Here is a 22,193-nt window from a genome sequence, read left to right as displayed (position 1 = left end):
CCACAGCCGCAGCCCCCAACCAGCACGGCACGCCACAGGCCCTCCAAAAATTCGCCATAGTTTCCGTCATAAGTTCACAATGTGTGTTATTTTCTTATCGTATGTGTAGTTACCGCGCATCTTAGCAGTGTTTGGCCGTGTCACTCGTGAAGTGCTGCGCGTCCCCCCGACCCGCTGCCCCACACACAGGCTTAAGCGTGTGCCCATTCCAGCCTCCTTTTGTGAAACACATGTGTCAGGTGCTGGTTGGTAAGTTTTGTTTTCTTATCTTGGCTATGCCATGTTACTTTAGCCTTTATACAGTGCCCTCCATAATTATTGGCACCCTTGAAAAAGATGTGTTTTTTAGCTTCTAATATTTTTTTTTTATTCAAATAATATCGGACCTTAATGGAAAAAAAGAGAAAAATCCAACCTTCAATACAAGTGCATTCATTCAGTGGGGAAAAAATCCCACATAAAGTAAAAATTAAATTAAAAATTATTTATGTTATTATTCATTGTCTTGCTGAAAGAACCAGCGACGACCCATCTTCAGCTTTCGGGCAGAGGGCAACAGATTTTGATTTAAAATGTCCTGGTATTTCAAAGCATTCATGATGCCATGCACCCTAACAAGGTTCCCAGGGCCTTTGGAAGTGAAACAGCCCCACAGCATCACTGACCCACCACCATACTTCACAGTGGGTATGAGGTGCTTTTCAGCATGCGCATCTTTCGTGGCACGCCAGACCCACTTAGAGTTTTTGTTGCCAAAAAGCTCAATCTTGGTCTCATCTGACCAAAGCACACAGTCCCAGTTGAAGCCTGGGACCGTGTGTATTTTTGTGTTGTATATTTGTGTGGTTCACCAGACACAAAATCAAGCTCCTCCCATGGCCATCTCAGTCCCCAGACCTTGTTTTGTTGGCAAAAGGGGGTTGTACAAAGTATTAACACCTGGGGTGCTAATAATTGTGACACACATTATTTGATGCCAAATAAGTTTTTCTTTATGTGGGAGTTTTTTCCCCACTGAATGAATGCACTTGTATTGAAGGTTGGATTTTTCTCTTTTTTTCCATGAAGTTCCCATATTATTTGAATTAAAAAAAATATTAGAAGCTAAAAACACATCTTTTTCAGGGGTGCCAATAATTATGGAGGGCACTGTAGGTCTGTGCTGAATGATCATCATACACTAAACTAACTTGTAGCATTAGGATAGCCTTCGTATTAGCATTTAGCGCAGCGACTCGGTGACTGTTTTCTTAAACTCTTGGGAAAAATTTTACATATAGTTTGTAGCGTCCAGGTGAGTTTAATTGATCGCAAATAATGTGCAATTTTCCTGCTAAATGTGAGTATTATTATCCTTGTAGACTATAAAATGTGCTCGTCTGTCAATGTTCATTCAAAATTGTTGGAAACCTTTTATTTATTTTTTTTATTTATTCATGGACTAAAACTTTTGATGTTTATATGCGAAAATATTTTGAGAAATGTCGACTAAAACTAGTCTCCATGCAGGCTTGCACACATGGTATTTAATGTGTTTTCTTGGCCAGGGAGAATATGCCAATGTTGCTTTGGCCTTTAAAGGTCTGTGCTGAGTGATCATCACACACAAAATGTAACTCGTAGCATTAGCATGGCGTTCGCATTAGCATTAAGCATCCTCTTAAATGTTTGGACAACTTTTTTTTTTTTTACATACAGTTCGTGGCGTCCAGGTGGGTATAATTCACTCAGTTTACAAATGACATTTTTAATAAATATTGACTCAAACTGGACAAAATTAGTTTTCGTTGACTAAATCTAGACGAAGAAGAACACATTTTGAAATTACTAAAATATGACTACCGTAAGATTAATTAGTTTTATCGTCCAAAAGACTAAGGCAAAAATTAAAAAGGCTGCCAAAATCAACACTGCATTCCACAGTGTTTGTTAATTGCAGAAGTAGAAGCCACTATTTGAGGCAATACAGACTTGCATTTGCTGTCTGATTTAGCTAAAGCGGATGACTAGTGAGGTGAAATTAATAAACATGAGTGATCCGTCCCCCCTCGGATATTTGTTATGTCGAGGCTTTAATGGTAATCTCGTTATAATCCCCACTCTGTCCGATCGCCGCTTTCCGTGGCATTTGTCAACGAATCCAGCGAGTGGCTTCATTACCCGCCCATGGACACTCCCGCCGCCATGATGGGAGCAGTCTGGTAGCTCGAGTGAATGTGCTCGATGACAGTCTCCAGGTCCTCTGTGTTGGCCGCGCAGTAGGTCCGAGGTGTCTGGGAAAGGAAGGGGGGACAGCACACTTTGTTTATTTGAATCATTTTTAGTTGGAGTTTCTTTGGCACACATTTTCACACTGCAGACATTATAAATAACATCTATAGACTGCACAGTTTAACCTCATTCCTTCCACAATGTAGAGTTTAGACATGTGCCGATTACCGGTTTCAAAGTGTACCGTGGTATGAAAACATCAAGGTTTCAAAAACCACAAAAGGTTTCCGTCATACATTCCCTAAGGTACAGTGCCTTGAAAAAGTATTCGGCCCCCTTGAACCTTGCAACCTTTCGCCACATTTCAGGCTTCAAACATAAAGATATAAAATTTTAATTTTTTGTCAAGAATTAACAACAAGTGGGACACAGTCGTGAAGTGGAACAAAATTTATTGGATAATTTAAACTTTTTTAACAAATAAAAAACTGATAAGTGGGGCGTGCAATATTATTCGGCCCCCTTGCGTTAATACTTTGTAGCGCCTCCTTTTGCTCCAATTACAGCTGCAAGTCGCTTGGGGTATGTTTCTATCAGTTTTGCACATCGAGAGACTGACATTCTTGCCCATTCTTCCTAGCAAAACAGCTCGAGCTCAGTGAGGTTGGATGGAGAGTGTTTGTGAACAGCAGTCTTCAGCTCTTTCCACAGATTCTCGATTGGATTCAGGTCTGGACTTTGACTTGGCCATTCTAACACCTGGATATGTTTATTTTTGAACCATTCCACTGTAGATTTGGCTTTATGTTTTGGTTCATTGTCCTGTTGGAAGATAAATCTCCGTCCCAGTCTCAGGTCTTGTGCAGATACCAACAGGTTTTCTTCCAGAATGTTCCTGTATTTGGCTGCATCCATCTTCCCGTCAATTTTAACCATCTTCCCTGGCCCTGCTGAAGAAAAGCAGGCCCAAACCATGATGCTGCCACCACCATGTTTGACAGTGGGGATGGTGTGTTCAGGGTGATGAGCTGTGTTGCTTTTATGCCAAACATATCGTTTTGCATTGTGGCCAAAAAGTTCAATTTTGGTTTCATCTGACCAGAGCACCTTCTTCCACATGTTTGGTGTGTCTCCCATGTGGCTTGTGGCAAACTTTAAACGAGACTTTTTATGGATATCTTTGAGAAATGGCTTTCTTCTTGCCACTCTTCCATAAAGGCCAGATTTGTGCAGTGTACGACTGATTGTTGTCCTATGGACAGACTCTCTCACCTCAGCTGTAGATCTCTGCAGTTCATCCAGAGTGATCATGGGCCTCTTGGCTGCATCTCTGATCAGTTTTCTCCTTGTTTGAGAAGAAAGTTTGGAAGGACGGCCGGGTCTTGGTAGATTTGCAGTGGTCTGATGCTCCTTCCATTTCAATATGATGGCTTGCACAGTGCTCCTTGAGATGTTTAAAGCTTGGGAAATCTTTTTGTATCCAAATCCGGCTTTAAACTTCTCCACAACAGTATCTCGGACCTGCCTGGTGTGTTCCTTGGTTTTCATAATGCTCTCTGCACTTCAAACAGAACCCTGAGACTATCACAGAGCAGGTGCATTTATACGGAGATTTGATTACACACAGGTGGATTCTATTTATCATCATCGGTCATTTAGGACAACATTGGATCACTCAGAGATCCTCACTGAATTTCTGGAGTGAGTTTGCTGCACTGAAAGTAAAGGGGCCGAATAATATTGCACGCCCCACTTTTCAGTTTTTTATTTGTTAAAAAAGTTTAAATTATCCAATAAATGTTGTTCCACTTCACGATTGTATCCCACTTGTTATTGATTCTTGACAAAAAATTAAAATTTTATATCTTTATGTTTGAAGCCTGAAATGTGGCGAAAGGTTGCAAGATTCAAGGGGGCCGAATACTTTTGCAAGGCACTGTATTAGCTATATTTGCAAGGCACTGTATTAGCTATATTTTATGTCCCAAAAATGCATGGGCAAATCCCCCGCTTGCAGCTGTAAGGCTCAACCCTCCCCCACTGGTTGTTGCTCAGTGTCAGTGAGTCAGCTGTGCTACACGATGGCTGGAGGAAGTGATTTTTTTTCCCCATCGAAGAAAACGAAATAGCTGGTATGGGAATACTTCAGCGAAAGAAAAGTTACAGGCGGCTGTGGTTTAAAGGAGGAGGGCCAACCGACATGTAAAAGATGTTTGCAGGGGATGGCTGCCGAGGAGGCAATACCTCCAATATGATTTCGCATTTATACAAAATTAAAACTAAGTAAACACTGTCATGAACATTTCACACCAGCTACGAGAGTTAACTCCAGCGTGTTTAGTGTGTCTAGCGGTGGTAAAACGTGGTTTATTTTTTTCTTTCTGGCAACTGTCTGTGTTGAGAAAGAGTGTGTGTATAATGTAAACATGATACGAGTCATACACACGTGCTTTTTATGGAAAATAATTCAATTTTTGTTCTGATGGTAATAATGTTGAGCTGTGGCTGTGGGTTTAGGCTACGGGACTGCATTTATTTAATTTTTTTTAGAACAATGGTTCTCAACCTGGGTTCAATTGAACCCCAGGGGTTCGGTGAAGGTTAAGACACACAGGGCCCTATTTTCATACTCTGTCTAATGGCCAAGTGTCGTTTTAGACTAGGTTTTGGACTGGGTTGCCTCCAATTTACAGGCTTTATTCCATTTCTTTGAACTCCTAACCCTATATCTAATGGGAGGAGAAACTGGTTTGCTCAGTGGAAGGTTGACTCACACTTGATATGAGGAAGTAGAATAGACCGATAGGCAGTGTGAACTAGGCAAAATAAAAAAATTTAAAAAAACATTAGAAATTGCGTCACATTTTGTATGTCATGAAAATAGTATGTGATGCAAGGATGAGACCATAAAATGAGAATGTACAAATTTTGAACATCACATCCCATGTGATACATTTAGGCTGTTCAAACCAAAGGACACTCAGTTTCCTATTCGCCTTGTCTAAGCAGCGGCACAGGACAGGTTAAAATTAAAATAAATAGATATAAAATAAAAGAATGGAGACAAAAAAATGTCATTTTCCAACGTGAAAACTAACTGCAAAACACCAAATTTATTTGTGGTAAATTGAATAAATTTCAATTATTAATTATTAATTGAATAATTTCACATTATTAAATTTCGAAGGGTTCGGTGAATGCACATGTGAAACAAGTGGGGTTCGGTACTTTTAGCAAGGTTTAGAACCATTGATTTAGAATATTTCAGTTATTTTTTGTTAGTTTTTAAATTTAAATTAATATTATACAGTGGGGCAAATAAGTATTTAGTCAACCACTAATTGTGCAAGTTCTCCCACTTGAAAATATTAGCGAGGCCTGTAATTGTCAACATGGGTAAACCTCAACCATGAGAGACAAATGTCAACATGGGTAAACCTCAACCATGAGAGACAGAATGTGGAGAAAAAAAAGCAGAAAATCACATTGTTTGATTTTTAAAGAATTTATTTACAAATCATGGTGGAAAATAAGTATTTGGTCAATACCAAAAGTTCATCTCAATATTTTGTTATGTACCCTTTGTTGGCAATAACGGAGCCCAAACATTTTCTGTAACTCTTCACAAGCTTTTCATACACTGTTGCTGGTATTTTGGCCCATTCCTCCATGCAGATCTCCTCTAGAGCGGTGATATTTTGGGGCTGTCGTTGGGAATGACGGACTTTCAACTCCCTCCACAGATTTTCTATGGGGTTGAGATCTGGAGACTCGCTAGGCCACTCCAGGACCTTGAAATGCTTCTTACGAAGCCACCCCTTTGTTGCTCTGGCTGTGTGTTTGGGATCATTGTCATGCTGAAAGACCCAGCCACGTCTCATTTTCAATGCCCTTGCTGATGGAAGGAGATTTTCACTCAAAATCTCTCGATATATGGCTCCATTCATTCTTTTCATTACACAGATCAGTCGTCCTGGTCCCTATGCAGAAAAACGGCCCCAAAGCATGATGTTTCCACCCCCATGCTTCACAGTGGGTATGATGCAATTCAGTATTCATTTTCCTCCAAACACGACAACCTGTGTTTCAACCAAAAAGTTATTTTTCGGTTTCATCTGACCATAACACATTCTCCCAATCCTCTTCTGGATCATCCAAATGCTCCCTAGCGAACCGCAGACGGGCCTGGACGTGTACTTTCTTCAGCAGGGGGAAACGTCTGGCAGTGCAGGATTTGAGTCCCTGGCGGTGCATTGTGTTACTGATAGTAGCCTTTGTTACTGTGGTCCCAGCTCTCTGTAGGTCATTCATTAGGTACCCTCGTGTGGTTGTGGGATTTTTGCTCACCGTTCTTGGTATCATTTTGACGCCACGGGGTGAGGAGGAAGTTGAAAGTCCGTGTTGCCCAACGACAGCCCCAAAACATCACTGCTCTAGAGGAGATCTGCATGGAGGTTTGGGCCAAAATACCAGCAACAGTGTGTGAAAAGCCTGTGAAGTTACAGAAAACGTTTGGGCTCCGTTATTGCCAACAAAGGGTACATCACAAAGTATTGAGATGAACTTTTGGTATAGACCAAATCCTAATTTTCGCACTATAAGGCGCACCTGACTATAAGCCGCAGCCCACCAAATTTGGCACGAAAACGCCATTTGTTCATAGATAAGCCGCACTGGACTATAAGCCGCAGCTTTCCTCACTGTATCATGGGATATTTACACCAAAAGATATTAACCGGTAGAACCTTATTTGACAGCGGCATCATTCGACCGACTGTCATAAGACCAAATGAACCATCATTAAAATTTGAACCAATTACTGCAAAGCTTTATTGCTTCAAGAAGCTTCATTTGGCCATCACTGCTCCCTTGGGGGAGACAGTCAACCTCTGCTGCCACCTGCTGTTGACTGTTGTCATCCAACATGCCTCTTAGCATGCATTGCAGCACTACAGATGTAAATAACAATCAAAAATCATGTTCTGTGCTAAATATTTCTTCAGTTATTGTTCCACTTGTTTCATCAATTGCTAGTTATGGTATTTGCTAACACTTTCTTTGACAGTGGTGCCATAAGACTGTCATTACACAATCATAATTATGACGTCTCTGTCCTGAGCATTCATGAATGCTTATAACAGATGTCATTAAGTGTCATCCGGCAAATGATCTCACTTTTGAATGGATGCAAAAGATCCAAGATGGACAAAAATTGAGTTAGTGACAAAATTTGCCAAATGAAATTTAATGACATAAGCATTCAGTAATGTCCATGATAGTGTCATGTCATAATTTTGATGAGAGTCTTATGACACCGCTGTCAAATAAAATCTTACCTGAAAAAAAATCAACAAATAAGCCGCACTGGTCTATAAGCCACAGGTATCAAAATGAAGGAAAAAAGTAGCGGCTTATAGTCCGAAAATTACGGTACTTATTTTCCACCATGCTTTGCAAATAAATTCTTTAAAAATCAAACAATGTGATTATCTGTTTTTTTTTTCCACATTCTGTCTCTCATGGTTGAGGTTTACCCATGTTGACAATTACAGGCCTCTAATATTTTCATGTGGGAAAACTTGCACAATTAGTGGTTGCCTAAATACTTATTTACCCCACTGTACATATGTTCCAGTTTGCTAAAATGTTTTGAAAAATGAAAATCCTGCTCAATGGAAAAAAGTTTTTGTTTTTTTTTTCAACCTAGATATCTCAAAGTAACACATTTTAGAGCTTTGATTGCAGTGAAGCCATGATATTTTGGCTTAAAGTTATCATACCATTGGAATAGCATACTGGCACATGCTTAGTAGAGTTCTATTGCAAAGTCAGTATCATGGACGTAGGGGTTCAAACTTCCCTTTGTGTTTCGCTTTCTCACACGGCGCAGGTTGCTTTACTTTGTAAAACTCATGCATTCCCTCCTGCAGGCAGAAGGCCCGTTTGTCCCATTTCCCATGACGCTGCTGAATTGCCAGCTTCTCAGGCACCGTCATTAAGATTCAAGTCAAAACTTGGGCTAAACACTAAATTCCAGCTTACTTCTTCCCGTGATTGTTTGGGGAAACACAAGCGGCTATCTTATTTTGTGTAAACAAGTCTCTCAAATGCTGTAATGCTAAGCAATACGGCATGTCAAATTTCTCGAAACTAGAAAATGCCACTTCTGGAGAAATTGCAATGGTAGAAACACCTGAGACACTTGCTGTTGATTTGGAGGCATTTCAGGGTCACTTCCTGTTGATATCAATTAGGCATGTGTCTGATGGTATGATAACCTTAAGCCAAAATATCCCGGTTTCACGGTATCACGGTATTGCAATTACAGCTCTAAAATGTGTTACTTTGACCTATCTGGGTCGAATTTTTTTTTTTTTTTTTTAATTCCATTGAACAGGATTGTTATTTTTCAAAACATATTAGTAAATTGGAACATAAGCATAATGTTAAATTAAAATAAAAACAAAAAAAATACAAAAAATAATACAGAAATATTCTAAATAAAATTAAAATAAACGCAGTCTTTTAGGTCAGCTTAAACCCACAGCTCAACATTATTACCATCAGAACAAAAATTGAGTTATTTTCCATAAAAAGCACGTGTGTATGACTCGTATAATTGTTTACATTATACACACACTCTTTCTCAACACAGACAGTTGCCAGAAAGAAAAAAATAAACCACGTTTTACCACCGCTAGACACACTAAACACGCTGGAGTTAACTCTCGTAGATGGTGGGAAACGTTCTTGATAGTGTTTATCAAACTTTAATTTTGTATAGATGCGTAGATGCGAAATCATATTGGAGGTATTGCCTCCTCGGCAGCCAATCCCTGCAAACATCTTTTACATGTCAGTTGGCCCTCCTCCTTTAAACCACGGCCTGTCTGTAACTTTTCTGTAGACGAAGTATTCCCATACCAGTGATTTCGTTTCCTTCAATGGGGGAACAAGTTTACCTCCTCCAGCAATCGTGTAGCACAGCTGATTCTTTGTATGACGATAATTTATGACGATAAAATTTTGCGGTTTTGAAGCAGTGTCGTTTTCATACCACGGTATGCCTTGAAACGGGTAATCGGCACATGTCTAATAATTTCCTGATAAATCGGGCCATTTTCGGTTGATTTTGAGTCATTTTGTTTTTGGTAGAAAATCACAACCACCCATAGAGATATGTTTTTGGGTTTGACAATAAAGTTTTGATGGTCTGATTTTAAAAAAAACCAATGGGAGTGAATGGAAGTCTTTGTGCTGTTGAAATATGGCAAGCAAATAAGGCCATTTGAAATGATTGGTAAATTTTGCCCGTTAGAAATGAAGGAATATGAGATTCACTGGATCCAGCTGTGGACTGTAACCTTGTGTTCATGGAGGATAAAGCGGGGGAAGACGGGAGAAAAAAAGGGTGAAGCTGGAGGTTAATAATAGTAGAAGAACAATTGTTTTTGGTCTTTATGTTGTTACAGTGGGGCAAATAAGTATTTAGTTCAACCACTAATTGTGCAAGTTCTCCCACTTTAAAATATTAGAGAGGCCTGTAATTGTCAACATGGGTAAACCTCAACCATGAGAGACAGAATGTGGATAAAAAACCCAGAAAATCCCATTGTTTGATTTTTAAAGAATTTGTTTGCAAATCATGGTGAAAAATAAGTATTTGGTCAATACCAAAAGTTCATCTCAGTACTTTGTTATGTACCCTTTGTTGGCAATAACGGAGACCAAATGTTTTCTGTAACTCTTCACAAGCTTTACACACACACTGTTGCTGGTATTTTGGCCCATTCCTCCATGCAGATCTCCTCTAGAGCAGTGATGTTTTGGGGCTGTCGTTGGGCAACACCGACTTTCAACTCCCTCCGCAGATTTTCTATGGGGTTGAGACCTGGAGACTGGCTAGGCCACTCCAGGACCTTGAAATGCTTCTTACGAAGCCACTCCTTCGTTGCCTTGGCTGTGTGTTTGGGATCATTGTCATGCTGAAAGACCCAGCCACGTCTCATCTTCAATGCCCTTGCTGATGGAAGGAGATTTTCACTCAAAATCTCTCGATATATGGCTCCATTCATTCTTTTCATTACACAGATCAGTCGTCCTTGTCCCTATGCAGAAAAACAGCCCCAAAGCATGATGTTTCCACCCCCATGCTTCACAGTGGGTATGGTGCAATTCAGTATTCATTTTCCTCCAAACACGACAACCTGTGTTTCAACCAAAAAGTTATTTTTTGGTTTCATCTGACCATAACACATTCTCCCAATCCTCTTCTGGATCATCCAAATGCTCCCTAGCGAACCGCAGACGGGCCTGGACGTGTACTTTCTTCAGCAGGGGGACACGTCTGGCAGTGCAGGATTTGAGTCCCTGGCGGTGCATTGTGTTACTGATAGTAGCCTTTGTTTGCCACGTCTCATCTTTAATGCCCTTGCTAATGGAAGGAGATTTTCACTCAAAATCTCTCGATACATGGCCCCATTCATTCTTTCCTTTACACAGATCAGTCGTCCTGGTCCCTTTGCAGAAAAACAGCCCCAAATGTTGATGTTTCCACCCCCATGCTTCACAGTGGGTATGGTGTTCTTCGGATGCAATTCAGTATTCTTTCTCCTCCAAACACAAGAACCTGTGTTTGTACCAAAACGTTCTATTTTTGTTTCATCTGACCATAACACATTCTCCCAGTCCTCTTCTGGATCATCCAAATGCTCTCTAGCCAACTGCAGACGGGCTTGGACGTGTACTTTCTTCAGCAGGGGGACACGTCTGGCAGTGCAGCATTTGAGTCCCTGGCGGTGCATTGTGTTACTGATAAGTAGCCTTTGTTACTGTGGTCCCAGCTCTCTGTAGGTTATTCACTAGGTTCACCTGTGTGGTTCTGGGATTTTTGCTCCCCGTTCTTGTTATCATTTTGACGCCACGGGGTGAAGATGGAGTTGAAAGTCAGTGCGCCCAACAACTGCCCCAAAACATCACTGCTCTAGAGGAGATCTGCATGGAGGAATGGGCCAAAATACCAGCAACAGTGTGTGAAAAGCTTGTGAAGAGTTACTGAAAATGTTTGGCCTCCGTTATTCCCAACAAAGGGTACATAACAAAGTATTGAGATGAACTTTTGGTATAGACCAAATACTTATTTTCCATGATGATTTGCAAATAAATTCTTTAAAAATAAAACAATGTGATTTTCTGTTGTTGTTTTTTTTCCACATTCTGTCTGTCATGGTTGAGGTTTACCCATGTTGACAATTACAGGCCTGTCTAATATTTTCAAATGGGAGAACTTATTTGCCCCACTGTAGTTTTTTTTTTTTTTTGTGGCATTGTTTTGATGGTGTGAATTATCAGTTTGAAAAACAATTTTAAAAAAATATTTAAAAACACTGTGGGGGGGAAAAAGAAATTAAAGGGTAGATTTTTGGCCAATTTTGGCCGTACCGTTCCGTTTTGGGGAAAAACTGAATAGAACTTCTGTGCCCCTTAGCATCCTGAATTTTTTTATGTGTCAATGATGTGATTTGGACAAAATGTTTTGAAATGTAACTTTTTCCCCTCAAACATTTCATTTTTGGGGGGTTAAACGAGTGGCGCAGGAAGTGGGGTGCTGAGGGTGCTGCAGCATCCCCTGGTATTGGAGGGAAAAAAAGTGTTTTGGTAGATTTATTTAAAATTAAATAAATAAAACATAGTGAAAAAATAGCGTACTTTGGGGCCTAAATATATTAGTTGAACATTTTTTTATGTTGATAAAATGGTCACCACTCGACACCTACCTTACTAAAAGGTCACCTTGGATAAGGCACTATTGGAACGGAAAAGTTGCCTGTTGACAAAGGAGGCATTAATTTGGCGCAAAAACGAATTAGCGATTTTTTCCTTTACAAAAACAGCCAAATTTTCTAAAATTCAATTAGAGGTCGAATATGAAGATGATTATGATAGTTTATAATAGTGCTCAGCAAAGAAAAGTTATCTGCAGATTTAGACCTTGGAGAACCTCAAAGAGTTTGCATTGTAGCCATATTTTTGTTTGTTGTTGCTTTTGAGCTGCCGCAGTGCAATGTGCTATTGGGTATTCATGTGCAATTTATTTGAGTGTTGTGAAAAGTGGGTGTTAAACCGAGGTTTATTGGACCATTTAGTTTTCAGATGTGTTTGTGTGTCATTGCTAGGGTTGCCACCTTTCAGAAATAGAAATAACGGCCTCGCGCCCAAAGCCTTACGGGCAAAAAAAGGGGCATCCCCAAAACTCCTAAAATGCATCGAAATGTATCTATTTCTAGATGAGAAAACTGTATTGTGCACTATGTGGGCATGGCAGTTTCCTTGCAGCAGATTGTTTTGTTTTTTTCTGCAGGTTATTGAAAACGAAGTTGTGAATACCGTAATTAACATATGTGTTGTCGTTACTGAATCCGGTCACGTGATCCATTGACAAGCCAAATTTCTTAAGGGAATGTTCCAGGAGAGCTACAATTCCAGCAGCTGACTCGTCTGGATTCTCTATGAAGTCCTGAATTTTGTTGGTGAGCTCAGACTCTGGACTGAAGTACTGGACAGCAAGGGGAAGCAACTTCCTGCTCAATTTATTCGAGGCATCGGTCTGTAGGGAGAATGGGATGGGTGGCGTTAAGATCTTGAGCACATCACCCACTGCCTTTGGACCCCGGACTTGTTTCAACAGTGCCTCTTGCTTTGTTCTCCCCAAAGTCATTTTCTTCACCATTTTGGAATCACATAAAAATCTGATTGAGCCTGTGCCCACAGTCAGCACTATTGTAGCTCTGGCTGGCTACGTTTTACTGTGTGGTATACCTGTGTCACCTCAGCTGCAGTAATTTAGAGGGTAGGAATGGGATGATGTCAAATTCAGTAGCAATCAATCAATATATATTTATTCAGTGTTTATTTGCTGTTAATCTATTAGGAATAATTCCAAATGAGGAGCATTAGTTAACGTAACAAAATAATATGTTCTTTATGGGTAAATAAATTCATTCCATATTGATTGATAATAAATGCATGTTTCAAAAAAATAAAAATTAACATTCCTGAAAATAATCAACCATAGTAGCAACTAAAATAGCCTAGCTATGCTCCTCTCAATGCAAGATGTATGAAGATAAATATAAATATAGCCTATATGTTATCCATATACAAGAGCATAATAACATACAAATCAAGCTCAGGGGATGTTTCAGGTACAAAGAATTGTGACGAAGGCTCTTCTGGGATCTTATAATCCGTTTGTGGAGGTCCCCTGCAGCATGCTTTTTTCGTCTCACGTCCATGAGACGCTGCAAAAAATTTCCTGCCTACCTTGTAGTTTGCTTTATAATCATCATCAGTGACTCTATCGAGCCACGGGTTCCCCTCCTCCCACTCCACTGTATTTTTTTGGAGACGTTTCCCCTTTTGAGGATGAGGTGGGGTGTCCTGAGCTTCTGCTGTTGAAGAAGACATTTTTGTTTTGAAAACGCGCGGGGCGGTGCGCTGAACAGAGCGAGCGAGGTAACTAGGCAACGAACCCGGAAGTGGAGCGCAGTGCAGGGCACACAGCAGCGGGCAGGCAGATAACTATCTTGCTGTCTTTAATATCTCCTGCCCTTTTTGTTCATTATTGTTGGCTCAGTGGTCACTCATGAGCTCAGGAGCTGTGTGTTTGTGTGTGAGAGACGTGCATGGGCTGGGCGCACCGCCGCCCGCCACTCCCCGCCACCGGAGCCGCGGGTCGCGCGGGGTGGCCCCATGGGACAATTGTGAGATACGGAATAAACTGCGTTCCGTATATTGAACGCGACTTTTAATTCCCAATTACGGAACGATTCCGTATTTCAAGGGACGGTTGCCAAGCCTAGTCATTGCCCCGTCTAGCTGCGGAGATTTGTATTGTACGAGGGGCATTCAAAAAGTAATGCACTCCAGTGCATTGCTCATACAGGATTTTACCAATCTCGTTTATATTTGGTACAAACATGATAGGACACACCTTTTTGCGATGTTTATACTGTATGTGTTTTTCTTATTTTCTTGATTTTTAAAGCTTAAACGAGCTTCCAAAATGGCTGGCCCTCATGAAGCTCGTCAGAACCAAAGAACTGCAATCGAATTCCTTGTTGCAGAGGGAGAAACCCCTCTGAGGATTCACAACCGGCTGGTATGTGTCTACTAGGATGATACCATAGACTATTGTACTGTAAAAAGATGGGTACAGCGATTTAAAAACAGTACTGAAACCATGAAGAGGTGGGTAAAGCCAGCATAGCCGATAAGCCCCTTAGTGGTCGCCCATTCACCTCTGACGAGCTTTAAGAGGGGCAGCCATTTTGGAAGCTAGTTTAAGCTTTAAAAATCTGAAAATAAGAAAAACACATATAACAATGGCAAAAAGGTGTTTCCTATCATATTTGTGCCAAATATAAAGAGGATTGGTAAAATCCTGTACGAGCAATGCACTTGAGTGCATTACTTTTTGAATGCCCCTCGTAATACACGGGCAATTTTATTTCCAATACAAAAACTCCAACACACACTGTGGAATAGAACGCTGTCTTTGTAGTAGCCTAGTAGTAGTACGTAAACTATCCAGCACGTGTGTGTGCTGCCATCATACACATGCATGTATGGAGAAAAAGCGCGAGCATGACAAATTTGGACCAAAACGTTTTTGGATAGAAAGAACCAAATAAGATCCTCAGCACCCCTTGCTGTGAGTGAATTCCGGCGCCCCTGTGTCATACGGTGTTGGTGGGTCTATTGCTTTTGCCTGAGAAGCGCGCTGAAGAAACGCCATTGAAAAAAAAAAAAGTATATTCTAGATCAACTACAAATTTAGGCTTAGTTGAACAGCTATTAGGTTTTCTTTTTTACTAATTGCCACTAGTTCGTTGTGATGCAAAAACTAACAAGGCTTTGAAATATGCTTGTGGTAAACAGTGGGGTCATTCTACAAGCCTGACCCATTTAAACAATGCACAATGGCGCTCAGACTAGGACAGAAAACGAGCACAAGAGCGTACAAATGCTAAATCATGTGCGTACAATTCCTGACTGAAATGAGGGACAAAGACCCCCACTCTGGCCGACTGACGGAGTGCCAAGTTTGAATACGATAAAATGGACTAAACTTCATGAACTCTGGCTTCAATGTGACTTTTCAAGCAGCAGTGTCCGGTAATTGCTCATGTAGCCAAAAAGAAACGTGTTCTGCAGCAGCAATGGACTTCCTCAGCCCCTTATGTTGCCTAAATAATATACTGTATACGCAGAAGGGGATTAAGATAGGTGTCGGGACAGCCCGTGCTCAGCTAGCTCACATTTCTTAGGGGATTTGTTAAAATACACACACGCAAAATTGATTAAATCTGATGTAATCACTGCCGGTAGTGGCACAATCACGATATATTCTTCCAAGGGTGTAGGTTTGGTCTCAATATTGGTAGGGATGATATAACAGCATAACCTGCATGTACAGTGGGGCGAATAAGTATTTAGTCAACCACCAATTGTGCAAGTTCTCCTACTTGAAAAGATTAGACAGGCCTGTAATTGTTAACATGGGTAAACCTCAACCATGAGAGACAGAATGTGGGAAAAAAAACAGAAAATCAAATTTTTTGATTTTTAAAGAATTTATTTCCAAATTAGAGTGGAAAATAAGTATTTGGTCACCTACAAACAAGCAAGATTTCTGGCTGTCAAAGCGGTCTAACGTCTTCTAACGTTGTCTAACGAGGCTCCACTCGTTACCTGTATTAATGGCACCTGTTTTAACTCATTATCGGTATAAAAGACACCTGTCCACAACCTCAGTCAGTCACACTGCAAACTCCACTATGGCCAAGACCAAACAGCTGTTGAAGGACACCAGAGACAAAATCGTAGACCTGCACCATGCTGGGAAGACTGAATCTGCAATAGGTAAAACGCTTGGTGTAAAGAAATCAACTGTGGGAGCAATTATTAGAAAATGGAAGACATACAAGACCACTGATAATCTCCCTCCATCTGGGGCTCCATGCAAGATCTCACCCCGTGGCGTCAAAATGATAAGAAGAACGGTGAGCAAAAATCCCAGAACCACACGGGGGGACCTAGTGAATGACCTACAGAGAGCTGGGACCACAGTAACAAAGGCTACTATCAGTAACACAATGCGCCGCCAGGGAATGCTGCACTGCCAGACGTGTCGCCCTGCTGAAGAAAGTACACGTCCAGGCCCGTCTGCAGTTGGCTAGAGAGCATTTGGATGATCCAGAAGAGGACTGGGAGAATGTGTTATGGTCAGATGAAACCAAAATAGAACTTTTTGGTACAAACACAGGTTCTCGTGTTTGGAGGAGAAAGAATACTGAATTGCATCCGAAGAACACCATATCCGCTGTGAAGCATGGGGGTGGAAACATCATCCTTTGGGGTTGTTTTTCTGCAAAGGGACCAGGACGACTGATCTGTGAGGGAGTTGAAAGTCAGTGTTGCCCAACGACATCCCCAAAACATCACTGCTCTAGTCGAGATCTGCATGAAGGAATGGGCCAAAATACCAGCAACAGTGTGTGAAAAGCTTGTGAAGAGTTACAGAAAACGTTTGGCCTCCGTTATTGCCAACAAAGGGTACATAACAAAGTATTGAGATGAACTTTTGGTATTGACCAAATACTTATTTTCCACCATGATTTGCAAATAAATTCTTTAAAAATCAAACATTGTGGTTTTCTATTTTTTTCCACATTCTGTGTCTCATGGTTGAGGTTTACCCATGTTGACAATTACAGGCCTCTTTATATTTTCAAGTGGGAGAACTTGCACAATTAGTGACTGACTAAATACTTATTTGCCCCACTGTACATTTCTTGCTGGAGACAGGACATTAATAAAACCAAACAGATTGGGTGAAAGAGGGTCAGGGCGACATTTCTCACAAATTTGAACCTAATTAATTCATAGGCCAGGGGTGTCCAAACTTTTTCCAAAGGGGGCCAGATATGGTGTGGTAAAAATGTGGGGGGGCCGACCTTGGCTCACGTCCTTTACGTAGCACAATATATTAAAGCAAATTTTAGCAAGCCATTCTGTGTGTCGCATTTGCTTTATTATTCTTATTTAATTATTTCAACAATCTCGCAACCAGCCTTTGTGGCGTTCTCTTTCAACTCTCGGGCTCTTGCGAAATACTTCTGCTGTAAAATTAAACTAGCTTCAAGTTGCTTCAATTTCTCGCTACGTATCTTCCCTGTAATCTTGTCGTACATGTCAGCGTGTCTTGTTTGGTAATATCGCCTCACATTGAACTCTTTTAAAAACAGCGATTGTCTCTTTGCAAATGACGCAGACACAGTTGTTGCGTATTTTAATGAAGAAATAGTCCAATTTCCACCTATCCTTGAAGCGTCGGCCGTCACAGTCAACTTTCTTTTTTTTGTTGATTGTTGCCATTTTAGAAAATTGGGAGTAAAGGGTAACAAGGGGTAATTTTGCTTAGAGTGCTGCTTCCTTTTAGTGGGTAAATGAGGAGCAGCATTTAGTGTGTAAGCAACTTCATATGCTGGTAGCAGTACTGCTGACCAATTTATTAAGTCTGTGTGCGGGCCAGACGTTATTGATTTTATGACAGAGGCTGGGGGCCGGATAAAATTTGACCACGGGCCGCATTTGGCCCCCGGGCCGGACTTTGGACATGTCTGTCATAGGCTAAATGATGAATCCAAAATAAATCTGTATTGATTTATATTAATTTTCACAAATTTATCACGTCTTAATCTGATCATTTTTCTCAAATCTAGTCGAATAATTTTCTCCATCTATTTTTGAGTGTTAAAGATTAGTTAAGAGATTAATGGGTCCGATTATTCCACTTATTTTAGGTAAATATTCGTCTTATCAAGCCCAAACATTTTAAATTAAAAAAATTAAGAAAAATTTGCTCTAAAATAATGTTTTGAACAATATCTATTCTTGAGTTAATAACATTTCTGATTTCTGTTTTTTTTTTTTTTTTTTTTTTTTTTAATATAAACTTTTTGCTTAAAATAAGTGAGTTAATATTATTTTCAGCTAGCTTTTTTTCATATTTCAAGAATACTGAGTCAAATTTACTTGAAGCACTGGCAGATATTTTCACTATTTAAACCTCGGTTCACTGCATTTCTCACAGTTTAATTAATGTTAACAGTGGTAAACATATACAAGAGGAATAAATCTCTCAAAGCAGCTTCCTACTCGAGTTTGAGAAATTCAAACAGATTAATGTTTTAGTAAATTTTGTCTACACTTATAGATTAGTTAAAATTTTCTTCATCACATAAAATGTTTTGGTTTGTTTTATTGACCTGACATATTTCGGCGTGTACTGCCGCCTTCATCAGACCAAAACGTTTGTCTGTGATAAAAGAAAAATTGAGCTACGTTTAATGTTATGCTAACTCTGATGCAGGTCGGACTTTCAGAAGCAAAATTAGTGGTATGTTCCCCACCTCCACAACATTGACATCTTTTTACATTACTTACAGTGGCTGGTGCTGGCAGAAAAAATACTTTTAATATCCCTCATCTTCGAAGGGGGCGAGGAGGCGGCATGTTGTATAGTATTTCTGTTGGGGCTGTGAATGAGTAAGTGTGTGTGTGTGTGTAATGGGGGGGGGGGGGGGGGTCAAGTCATCAGCCAATCAAACGTGCTTTTGAAGGGGAAAAAATAGACCGGCACATTCAGCAAGTGAACAGGGGTAAATTTAAGTCTGAACATAATGAAAATTCACTAAATAACGGTAGGGTCATTTCTATCCTTGCAGCATATAGGGAGACAATCTAAATTTCCTATATAGCTGAAGTCATGATGTAATGCAAATAAGGTTGCTCATAAGTTGGTAGGGACATTTGAGCATTCTGAAAAGTTGGTAGTGTTATGTCCCTACCGTCCCTATGCTATTGTATTATTCAAATTTTAAAAACTAAGGTCAAACTGCTCTCAAAAGAAGGGGCATTTAGTTCTACTTTATTCAGAAATTCTGGTATTAAAGCCAATTAGATAGTAACATTTTGACATTGCTTACAGTCATAAATTATTACTGTTGTAAATTGAAATGAGATAACTCAGAGAACAAAAGCATGTTTTGATTGATGTTGGTTAGCATGAGTTAACTTGCTTGTTTAAATACAGTTCTTGGCACGTGTTTGTTTTTGTTTTCAACATTCTGTGTGAAAGGTGAACCATCCTTGAATTCTTACCAGCAGCGTTTCCCCTGACACACCCCTGTTGTTGAAAACCACGGCTCTAGAACACACAAAACGGACATGTATGAAACACTCAAGTCGTTCGTTTACCTATTGTTCTTAGTGTATAAAGGCAACAACCGGCAAAGAAACTGAACAGAATTATTCAATGGAACATTTAGTGCAGTATTTCTCAAATAGTGGGGCGGGCCCCCCTAGTGGGGCGCAGAGCGATGCTGGGGATGGCGCATGTGACCTTGGGGAACATACTTTTTTGCCGTACTAGAATAAAATGTAATTGCACATTCACTCAGTGGGTGGCAGTGCCACTCTCATTTTCAGCATGTGCACAATATTTTAAGCCAAACAAGAGCACACAGCAAAGAGCACTGGAGATATGAAAAGCAAAGACAAGGTAATATGACGAAGCTTACGTAGCATTTGGTTATTAGCTTTGACTTTAGTACAGTGGGAGGCGAGGAAAGGCCAGTCTGTTTACTTCGTGTAAAAAATGTTTGCAGCGGACAGCAGGAATTCTTTTTTTCAGCGAAAACGAGCCGAATATTGCCAACAATCCTCCCGCTTTGTCAGTGTTACATCAGTAAGCCAGCAAGCACTGTCAGCATCATATAAGGTGGCATACCAAGTTGCTCGTTGCAAAATAACCTCACACCCTTGGAAAGGAGCTGATACTGTCTGCAGCAAAAATAAAAATTGTCCCTCTGTCCAATGACATTACGTTTTTGTTCAATTAATTTTTGTTTTTTCAGTCTAAATGTTTGGCATATTGTCCTCGTGAGTTAATGTTGCTAATCAATTTGAATTAATTATTATTTATTGATTTTATTACATTTTATTTTTCAGGATCAAACGGTCAAAAAATGTATCTTGAGTGTATTTTTACAGTAAGGATGTGTTTTTCTTTTTTTTAATATTTTTTTTCTTTAATCTTAAAAAGAACACAATGTTATGCAAAGGTGTACTTATAATAAGAAGAATTTTATGTACAAATGATACTACAGTATATTTACAGTGGTGGCAGAGAGTTGGGGGAGGGGGGCGCGGAACGTTTATGTCTTCCTGGAGGGGCATAACAGAAAATAATTGAGAAGCACTGATTTAGTGTATTAATTAAAAGATTTTAGATTGAAGATGAAGATGTCATTAGATTTAGTGATTTGGAGTCGCACTGACGGTTTGGTAAACCTGTTAACTAGGGTTTTTCCGATCATATTTTTTTGCTCCCGATCCGATCCCGATCGTTTTAGTTTGAGTATCTGCAGATCCCGATATTTCCCGATCCAATAGCTTTTTTTTGCTCCCGATTCAATTCCAATCATTCCCGATAATTTTCTCCGATCATATACATTTTGGCAATGCATTAAGAAAAAAATGAGTAAAACTCGGACGAATATATAATTTCAACATGCAGTACATAAGTACTGTATTTGTTTATTATGACAATAAATCCTCAAGACGGCATTTACATTATTAACATTCTTTCTGTGAGAGGGATCCACGGATAGAAAGAATTGTGACTTTGTATATTGTGACTAAATATTGCCATGTAGAGTATTTGTTGAGCTTTCAGTAAATTATACTGCAGCCATGCCCCAATGCATGATGGGAAGTGGAACCATGATGGGAAGTGGAACCATGACTGTGCGTCGTGCTACCAATGGATATATCTTCTCTGCTTTGGGAAATAACTTAAGGTGTTAAGACAAAGATCAATTGCCACCTTGCTTCCCCACATTGCTTCCCATGATATTTCTAATCATAGGGAGAAGGATTGCAAGGCTTTAACCAATTGAAGAAAGGCTCCAAATCCTGCCAAAATTCACTCTACTCATATAGCGCTGCCTTTTATCTCTCTACATAAGTAAAACGGTGTCATTACAGATTGAGCACGACAATGAGTGAGAGGGTCGTGCAGCGCATACATTAATTGCGTTAATTATTTTAACGTGACACATTTTTTAATAAATTAATTGCCGCCGATATCGGGATATTTTTGATAACCCTACCTTAAACCTAAACTAAAGACTCTGGATGAGTGTAAGACTCTGGATGAGTGTAATATATTATGTCTGTAACGTTAAATACAATTAGAAAACGATTTAATTAAAAAATATATATATATATATATATATATATATATATATTTAAAAAAGGCATAGCCGATATTTTTTTGCCGATTCCGATACTTTGAAAATGACGTGATCGGACCCGATCGATCGGCATCATCTCTACTGTTAACATGTTCTTTACGCAATACTGTAGTTATCTGAATAACTCTTAATAGATATAGTATGTTAACATACTGGGCACGTTCTCAGTTCGTTGTTTATGCATCGTGTAACATTGGCATACCGTACACTTATTCAGCCTGTTGTTCTCTATTTTAATTTTAACTTATATATGTTATTTTTCTCTATATTGCGCATTTTTGGCTGGTATTTGGCTGATACTCAGGTAGGACTAATAGTCCGAAAAACACTTGATTTAGGTCACTGTCCGCTAAAACTTATCACTGAGCCCAAGCTGGCACTCTCAGTCTCTCATTTAAAAAAATAATGAATATAGCAAGATATAGTTTTGATTTCTCTACTATTTCACTATTTATAAAGGAGATGGAAGATTCTAATTTATGGACGCCAATGATGGCAAGAGGCATCCAATCCATTTGAAATGGGGGAAGTGATTGATCACTGGGCGCGGCCTTGGCGCAGTTGGTAGCTCGAGTTGTCCTGAGTCCGAAAGGTCAGCGG

General features: G+C 39.9%; 1 protein-coding gene across 2 annotated transcripts in view; it reads right to left on the bottom strand.

The window, feature by feature from the left end:
• abhd3 (abhydrolase domain containing 3, phospholipase) overlaps window positions 1-22,193 on the bottom strand; it is a 44,824-nt gene that overhangs the window by 6,330 nt on the left and 16,301 nt on the right. For both annotated transcript variants that reach the window (XM_057858461.1, XM_057858462.1), the window contains exons 4-5: window positions 19,438-19,483; window positions 2,161-2,273 (exon numbers count right to left, since the gene is read on the bottom strand). In XM_057858461.1, the coding sequence (XP_057714444.1) occupies window positions 2,161-2,273; window positions 19,438-19,483 (159 nt within the window). The remainder of the gene's footprint in view (window positions 1-2,160; window positions 2,274-19,437; window positions 19,484-22,193) is intronic.

The sequence above is a fragment of the Corythoichthys intestinalis genome, chromosome 14 (assembly GCF_030265065.1).
Source record: "Corythoichthys intestinalis isolate RoL2023-P3 chromosome 14, ASM3026506v1, whole genome shotgun sequence".
NCBI classification, from domain to species: Eukaryota; Metazoa; Chordata; class Actinopteri; order Syngnathiformes; family Syngnathidae; genus Corythoichthys; species Corythoichthys intestinalis.
This window is presented reverse-complemented; position numbering and strand designations above follow the sequence as displayed.